Source organism: Topomyia yanbarensis, chromosome 2, assembly GCF_030247195.1.
Source record: "Topomyia yanbarensis strain Yona2022 chromosome 2, ASM3024719v1, whole genome shotgun sequence".
In the NCBI taxonomy this organism is placed as follows: domain Eukaryota; kingdom Metazoa; phylum Arthropoda; class Insecta; order Diptera; family Culicidae; genus Topomyia; species Topomyia yanbarensis.
In genome coordinates, this window is record NC_080671.1 from 1,406,892 (window position 1) to 1,415,703 (window position 8,812).

General features: G+C 37.7%; 1 protein-coding gene across 1 annotated transcript; it reads right to left on the minus strand.

Annotated features, from left to right (window-relative positions):
- Nucleotides 1–3,356: 3,356 nt before the first annotated feature.
- LOC131683065 (ecdysteroid-phosphate phosphatase-like) lies at nucleotides 3,357–4,716 on the minus strand. Its single transcript, XM_058964887.1, has 3 exons — nucleotides 4,327–4,716; nucleotides 3,860–4,266; nucleotides 3,357–3,790 (listed from the first exon to the last, which is right to left on the minus strand). Exons 1-3 carry the CDS (start codon nucleotides 4,611–4,613, stop codon nucleotides 3,543–3,545), a joined length of 942 nt encoding a protein of 313 aa, XP_058820870.1. The 5' UTR covers nucleotides 4,614–4,716; the 3' UTR covers nucleotides 3,357–3,542.
- Between the last annotated feature and the right edge of the window lie 4,096 nt (nucleotides 4,717–8,812).

The window sequence follows — 8,812 nt, forward strand, 5'->3', positions numbered from 1 at the left end:
GATTCGATACACCGAATCAATTAATTTACTAACATCCTATTATGTGCTTACTCACAGATCGGCATCGTGTTGTAACTTAAGAAATGGCTGTGAACAACTCCCGCCTTGGGCACTTCGTCAAGAATGAGTTTAACATTTCCAGCCCATTTTGTTTGTTTTGGTTACGTCCTATTTGTCTGTAATACCGGGCTGATGCAACTGACACTGAAAATCTTTCCTGAGTGGGGCTAGATCACACGATGAATAATTTATGAGACCAGAAATCTTACCCTCTGCATCGCCACATTAGTGCACCAACGTCGCGAAAAGTCAAGATAACTATGCCCAACTATTCTTCAAGAAAAAAATTTCAAAATAAGTCACGATTCAATTAATGATAAATAAACCTCGTATTGAAAATATTTTTTCTGTTTTTACAAAACTAGTTCACGCAATAAAAAGATTCCATTATACTCAAATGTTTAGTAGGTGGTTGTATCTGAATGTGTTTAATATTTTTATGATTCTAGTTCATAACTTGATGATACATTGATTTATATTAACTTTATTGACTAAAAAGGTCAAGAATTGAACGATGTGCACTAGGAGCAGATCACTTGAGATGCATTTTTAAAAATCAGCTAAATTAAATGTATTTCTTTCCATCAAAATAGAAATTCATAATGTATTTTGCGTTGCGTGTAAGACGTCAAAACCCTTAAAAAAATTAGCCCTACATTCAACAAAACGTCGAACAAAGTGAATCAGCGTAGGACGTTTGTTAAACAAACTTTTCTGCGATGGATTGCAAAGTTGATGCAAAAATGGAAATTAAATGCATTTTTTCTAATTTGATGCAAATTTGTTATATATTTCTAGAATGATCGGCCCCTAGGATGTGCAACGATTTTCGTAAATTCTCGTCGTGTTATCGTGATATTTTAGTCTTGAGCTTCGGATTTTTTAGACAGAGTCACGTGTATTATAGTTTTCTTAATTATTAGGAATCAACTATATCTTGACAGTGGAAGTGTTTTTTTTTTTAATTTGTGAACCATTCCACGAATGGTGAATTGTAACTTTTATGCTCGCAATCATAACCAGTTAACGAAGCAAGAATGGATCCATGAATTATATTCCGAGTGTCGTGTAATGATTTTCGAGATAATATCAAGAATTTGTTAATTTTGTGATCTAATTCACAACCACTAATACCAAATAAAGATCAATATGTGATAAATCATGAATCAGTTAACGTCGTATATTCGGACCATAGACAATGTTCATAGATTTGTGGATAAAATTATGAGTCAATGATTTTCGAGTTCGCGAATTGTCGGCGAGAGAAAAAACGTCGGCGGCGCGCTGCCGGTCTACCTTTCGGCGTCGGCGTTTGTTGAAATTTTCCGGCGGCGGCGGCGTGGCGCGGCGGCAGCGTGGCGCGGCGGCGCACAGGTCTAAACTAGCCATGGAATTCTAGTTTGGAGATATGAAAAAGGCACAATTTTACCAGGTTTACCAATCCAGGTTTTTACTCATAAAAAATGAAAAATAGCAATTACTTCAAATGAGTAAAAACTCCCTTATTGAAAAATTATCTCGAAAACTCAACATAGCGAATAAGCATTATTTCGTGTTTTTTTCGGAGACATTCTACAAAAAGCTTCGTCACCGAGTCACTTGTCGATATTTTTACATAGAAAAATACAGAATATTATTGAAAAGATACAGTATAATGCACACAAATTTTGATCAATTCGCTTCACCCAAATTTCTAAAAAAATCACAAAAAAAGTATTTAAGCTGAAACTCCTACCCCTTCCTTAAATTTACTCTAAAATTGGTCCATAGAAACCTGCGATCAATTAGGTTATTGCAAAGAGCTATAACGTTTTTCAATTTGTCATCCAAAGTAAAATATGAATAATAAACAGATGGAGATGGCTTTTGGTCACGGTTTTAGCAAATATTATTTTATTTTGTCTATCGCCGACAGACAAAATAAAATAATATTTGCTAAAACCGTGACCAAAAGCCAGCTTCATCTGTTGAAAACAAAGTGGTCGTTCTTCCAGTTAGCAATATGAATAATTTACGATTATAAATCGAAAAGAGACATATTATCATGGTCTAGAAGAAAGTAAAGAAGATTGGGTCATTAATAAAGCAACACTTACGGAAAATATCGATGAGGTAGTCGTACCACACATGATAAACGATATTCCGACTATCAAAGCCAATACAACCGGCTTTTAAAACAATAGAATTAAAATTTCTTCCTCCTACATTCTACAGATTCATTGTAAATACTCTTGTGGTTTAATTCTTAATTGACAAATTGTCACAGTTTGCTAAAATTCATGAAATTTCTTTATTGACAAGTGGATATTACAAAAGTGGATTTCATCAATTGCTCATCTTCGTACCCCTCTATCACACCATTATTTTTTCTTATTTTTGTTCAAATGACTCTCGTTAATACTCCAACATTCTGCCAGTTTTTTGCCTCCCGAGACTCAATCACTTTTAGTCGAGTTGTTAGAAATACTTTCAAACACACGGGGAAAAACAGAAGCCACCGTGAAATAAAAAATTTTGCACCTCTCAAGAAAAGCGAGAAAGTTTCCCTCTCTCTCCCTCTCTCTGGGGAAGGCTGCAATCATCAAAGCCACACTTTTTCTTTATTATTTCTTAGCTTAGCTCTCTGTCTGAAATCTTAGAGAGGGCAGCTGGGGTATGAAACACCCAAACGAAACAAACAAGCTAGCGAGCAAGCAAAAAAAAAAACCCGCAGCAGTGAGTAACTTTTCCAAGCGCAAATCTTTTCACACCCGCCAGCAGCAGCGCGCTATCCTTCGGGAGTCCTAGTCCACAATGTTGCAAAAAGGCTAAGGTGTGGGTGCAAAAAGCACCGAAGAAAACTTTTCTTTCAAGTCGGAATTTATCAGAGCAAACACTATTATACACGTCTACCCAGAGAAGTGAGATAGGAGTTTTTTTTTCTTTCTCAACCCAGCTGAGTTTTGTGATTTGTGCTGTGCGAGGATTTGAGCCGATTAACCAATTTATTTGCTGACTCGGTAAATGTATAAGTTAAATATAAGACGGGGTGCGACTAATATTTTGCAGCATTAAACATTCTGATGAAAAGTTAGACCGTCTTAGGGACCTAGATATTATTTTTAATTAAAAATAGTTAAATATAAAAAAGAAGCGAAATAAAATTTGCCAAACCACAGTGTAGAATGAAAGAACGAACAAACTAACTTTCTTCGTTCAATTCAACGAAGGTCGTTAAAGGTTGAAATATCGTATTAATTTCCCGCCAAAATACTTAAACGGTGACCGAATAATTGTAAGTTTGCATTAAAACACTATTGTATTTGTATTACAGCCATTATTACGACACTATATTCGTTTCCAATTTTACATAGTTAATACCAAAATCTCAATAAAACAAAGGCGTTAAAAATTGTGCGTTGAGATCAATCCTAAAATCTAGACACAGATGCATCACTACTTATTGAAATCTAAATCCACTGACAATTCAAAACATTTTCACTTCAGAGTAAAACCTTCCAATCGTAGCGTTCAGTTTTGGTATTGGTCAGGGGATAACAGGGAGGTTCTACCAGTTTCCAACCGTCACCCCTACCGCCATAATTCTTCGACTCAAGCACAGCCATACTGCAGTAGGGAATTTTGTGTAATAACTGATAGAACTTGACGATCGGGAGCATCTCGGTCCCCACGAAATGCCTGGTGCAAGTGTTTAGAGTAGCAGCATGGCCGACCACCAAAATGTTACCATCTATAAATTGCGAAACACAAAAACAAAAGGTTAAAAAGTGCAACCATCATTGAACTTCACGTGACATACACGTAGTTTTGATCAATTCTTTCATCAGCTCCGTGTTCCGCTGGAAGTAGTCTGGTATAGTTTCCTGCATTCTCTGGTTCAGATATTCAACCGTGGAAAATGGCTCGTAATCCGTCGCTACGTTGTAGCCCGCAGCGACCAGTTCCCGGTGTGTCAACCACTTGGGTAGTCCACTTTGATACCATTGCGTCCACTCGAACAACCCAGGTTCCACACGAATTGAATGCGATTCCTGCAATCCGAGGCCTTCTAGGATAGACGCAGCTGTTTGAATGCACCGGAAAGATGGCGAACTGTACACTAGATCAATCTGAACACCCGCCTCCTTCATGGCCTCCCCAGTTAAACGGGCATGATATCGACCCAGGACAGTCAACGGAGTGTCTGACTTCCATAAACTGCTGCTTCTGTTTAATAAAATAGTCTATAGCAAAGCTGTTAAAAAAAAAGATGGCGACGGTACTAACCTTTTGGGCAACGTTTTCGGCATGTTCAAATCCTTCCGGATATAATTCCCGGTCTCATCGAAGCTGTAGGGAATCCAATCGCCGAAAGCGAAATCAATTCTCTCGGCATGCCGAGCAATGTAAATTCGGCGCCCCGTTGGTGCCTGCTTTTCAATGCGATTGGTTCCTGATGCTAGAACCGTCGCTGAGATGCGTTTTTTCGCGTTGTCGTAAAATTCTTGCAGTTCGTCCACGTCGCTCTTTTGTCCATCGGGCAAACGCTGCATTTCTTCGAGTTGCTGCTCCATTCCGTCGTGTCCAAATGATTACCTACTGAGAACTGCGCACGAATTGGCCGACGGCGTCCGTTATCGTTTGTATTTATTTCCGAACTCACGCTCGATTAGAGTGGACTATAATTTTGCGATATCATTGTTGGTGGGTGCGATTTGAGCTTTCCGATGCCCGTGAGTGAGTGGCAACGCGGGTGATATCACTGAGTGACAATGGTGTGCTTACAGATTAGAACACACGTGAATATTCGTCGATTCGTTATTGGGATGGATGAGTGTTTATATTCCCTTTTAATTATCTCTATTGAGTAATATTGATCGTTATCTTGCATCAAAATCAAAACGAACTGTACCAATAAAATCGTTCTATTTTGTTCAATCTTACGGTAGAGTTTCTATTTGGACTGTGAATAGGTAGTAATGACAACGCAGTTTGGCGCGGGTTGCTATGATTCATCGCAGCGCGCACTCGCGTATCGGTTGAACCGATAGGCGCCATCATTAGTATAGTAGTGCGAGTATGTGCGAAGTCAATCCAACACACTCCGAGAAAAAGATGTAACAACTTGTGATTTCATTTTAGATTTCGATACTTTTTCATCCCATCTTTCAACTGTTGGTAGTTCATTTTAAACTACACTGTTTCTAGCATCGTTTTTGCTGTGCGCAACTAGCTTCAACAGAAAAACACTAGCAGAACAATATACCTAAAAGGGAAAACAAGTATCGAACTAATTGTGATTTCGAATTTATTTACGATCAGGCCCGTAGCCAGGATTTTGCTTTGGGAGGGGATTAAACAATTATTGCATAAATGTATTAGTTCCGATGGTTTGAGATGTTCTCTAGAAACTGAATGAAATTTTAAAAAGTTTTTAGTGAAAACTAAGACAATAGAAACCATTCATCCTAAAAATATGTACTATGTTACAAGAAAACCTACAATACATCGACGAATTTTTATTTTGAATTTGATTTTTATTATTTACAGTTGCAGCTTTACTCTAGGTATAACAACGGATATTTAAAAGTTCAAAGTATTTAAAGGCAATCTAACATGAAAATCCATGGTGGTACTAGAAAAGGACTACACGTTTACAATGTGTAGAAGATGCTCAATCGGAATGAGTATAAAAATATCATCCAAAAACCGCACTCTTAAAACTTTACACGCAGTTGCTCATCAAGTGGTGTTCCATTCTGATGGAGGACGAAGCCTGCGAAGAGAATGTTGAAATTTACTCTAGAAATTTACTAAGTTCACTGATTTGGCAGGCGATTTGTAGATGCGGTCAAATGGTTTAACTCTTACTACCAGTTCCGTAGCATCACGCAAATTTGGCGCTAACTCAATTTTATGACATTTTCAATTGAAATGAAACTACATTCAAGACTTTTGTGTACTTTCACTCAATATTATCAGACAAGTGGACCAGCAATTCATTTATCTATTTAAACATTCAGATTCTTCCATAATCCTATTTTTTATGAAATTGATGCCTGCTATATCACCGAACTTAAAAGCAAAGCGTAGTGGAACCTGACGTTCTGATTAGACAGACTTCTTTCCGATTCTTAATGTTCTAAAGGTTTCAGCGTGAAAAAAAAACACTTTTTTTAGAATTTTGGGTAAAGCGCATTTATTAAATCATTTGTATATTACAATGTATCATTAAAATAACATTCTGCAATTTTTCTATGCTAAAATATCGACAAACGACTCGGTCACGAAGCTTTTTGTATAACGACTCTGGAAAAAAATACGATTTGGGGTGTTAACTGCCATTCAAAAACTACTTAACCGATTTATTTCAAACTTTGCATAGACATTCGATGTAAAAATACCTAACCCCTACGTTGAGTTTTCAGAATAATTTTTCAATTAAGGGGATTTTTACTCATAAAAGTTGGTATTTTTCGTGATAAATAACAATTTTTATTTCAAATGATAAAAAAACCTAATGAAAAAATTATCTCGAAAACTCAACGTAAGGGTTAGGTATTTTTTACATCGAATGTCTATGCAAAGTTTGAAAGAAATCGGTTAAGTAGTTTTTGAATGGCAGTTAACACCGCAAATCGTGTTTTTCCAGAGACGTTCTACAGAAAGATGCGTCATCGAGTCGCAATGTCGACTGTGCCAGAAAATTTTGGCATAATGGCATCCCTGGGCGCGGCTGGGATGTTGGCTCCTTTATCGCGGTTTGACGTCGGTAGACGTCCAACCATTTCTACGTCGACGAGCGCCACGGTGAACACTATAACTCTTGATGAGCTCGTCTGACACAGGAAATTCAATAAGATTTGTGGAGCTTAGACCTTTTCGTTCAGTTTGTTTATTTAATAGACATGCGTTATTTTGGCGGAGCCAAATTCTTTTTTTTTACATTTCGAATATCTTAAAGCTAAGAGGTTACAATATACAAACATAAAATATTGAGAGGAACATTTTTTACCACTATCTTAAACTAAAAATACGATTCGATATACAAGATTGTACAATAGTTTTTTCCACAAAAAAATTACAGCTATCTTAAGACTATAATTATACAATACATTATACAACGGGGAACAAGTTTCATCAGAAATTTCACAGCTATCTTAAAACTAAGAATACAATTAGATATACAAGATGAGAAACGATAGTTTTATTTATGAAAAAGCTTAAAGCTATTTTAAAACTACAGCCACAAAAGATAACCTGAATAGTGGTCGCAGTGGCAAAGTTTCACCTAACAAAAAAAATCTTAAAACTAGGAATATAACACAAATTGGTTTTTGTAACAGCAGCAGCAATTGCATCAGTAATAGAGGGAGTAGGCAGGCATGATGACAGGAAAAGAACAAAACTTACAACTTTCCGGCAAAAAGAAGATCAACGGCATGAGTAAGAGTCTCAGGCTACCAAGATGCCAAGGATCGGGTTGACGGGTGGAATTCTTCGGACCCGCGGAGACTCCTTCAAGAGTGATCCGACCATCGACTTGCTCTCGCTTTAAACTCATTTTATGCAGGCGTGGTAAGGGTGACGGCAGTCACACAGTGGCACTCTGGTGCTGGTCGGCTCCAAAAGGCAGGACAGGGAACTTCTAACAACGAGAGGTAAAGGATATGGGCTAGATTAGGATATTTATAGTTTTTATAAAAATGTAAATGAGGGACATATATGGAAGACCGCGATTTGCCAGAATATCACGAACTGGGACATTGAGTGGTCTACCTCGGACCCAAAAGAAATCCTTTAATTGAACCCTAGCGTCACAATTCCCGGCGCACGCCCAGACAATGTGCTCAATGTCGTGATAGCCCTCGTCACAAGCACACAGACTACTCTCTGCAAGCCCAACACGTCGCAAATACGCATGTGTAGTGGTTGGACATAAGCCGAAACATTGGAGCTTACACTTGTAGTTACTCGTTGAACAAAAAAAAAAGAAATACAGCAAAGTTCGAGTTTCGGAATTTGGCTTCATGAAAATCGAAAAATCTCGAATTTTACTGTAAAATTCGCTCCCTTTTCTTCAAAATAATAGGCAAAAAATCAGTTTTCTGTGGTTCATCGACAGGCTACACTTATTGTGTATTCTCATAAAAAGATCAAGTCAATTGGTTGATTAGTTTTTAAGTTTGAAAAACGCGGTTTCGAGAAAAACTCTATTAAAGGGTTTCTTACATCACGGGAAAAACGCTGTAGAAAAAAATCCGTTGGGTATTTTCTCTTGAAAATTTGGATATTGTTTACACTGTACTTTTTTATAGTAAATATAGAAGTTCAGCGCGGCCATCGACATTGCGGCAGACAATTCTAGCGATTCAATACTAACAATTAGGCGGACAAAAAAGAAGTCGACACCAGACGCCCCCCTTTAATGGCACAGATTCAGTGCTTTCTCACTATTCTTCGTCTTCTTCGGATATTGCGCGTTCGGTTACTTTGCGGCGTTCCCATATATTGATGCAATGTTTTTCCTTGACTTCTTATTGGCTGTTTGATGTGTTTCCTTCAGACCGCGTTGCGAACTGAACAAACAGATTCTACTTCTCCGAATTACGGCATGTATTTATCAATTGGCACAAGAGGGGAACGTGGTGATAAGTCATGTAGCCTGACCTCCATAATGTCATTTTACATAGACATGAGAGTCTTGCTTGCAACGCTGTCACTTTTAACCACGTGTTTTAGGTCTCTGCAAAACAAATCTTTCAGCTTCTTC

Bases quoted from the DNA above. Each gene is read 5' to 3' on its own strand.
- LOC131683065 (XM_058964887.1), bottom strand. From the start codon at position 4,613: ATGGAGCAGCAACTCGAAGAAATGCAGCGTTTGCCCGATGGACAAAAG. The intron at 4,267-4,326 runs GTTAGTACCGTC...TTTATTAAACAG, and splicing joins CCGAAAACGTTGCCCAAAAG to AAGCAGCAGTTTATGGAAGT. The intron at 3,791-3,859 runs GTATGTCACGTG...CGCAATTTATAG, and splicing joins AGAATTGATCAAAACTACGT to ATGGTAACATTTTGGTGGTC.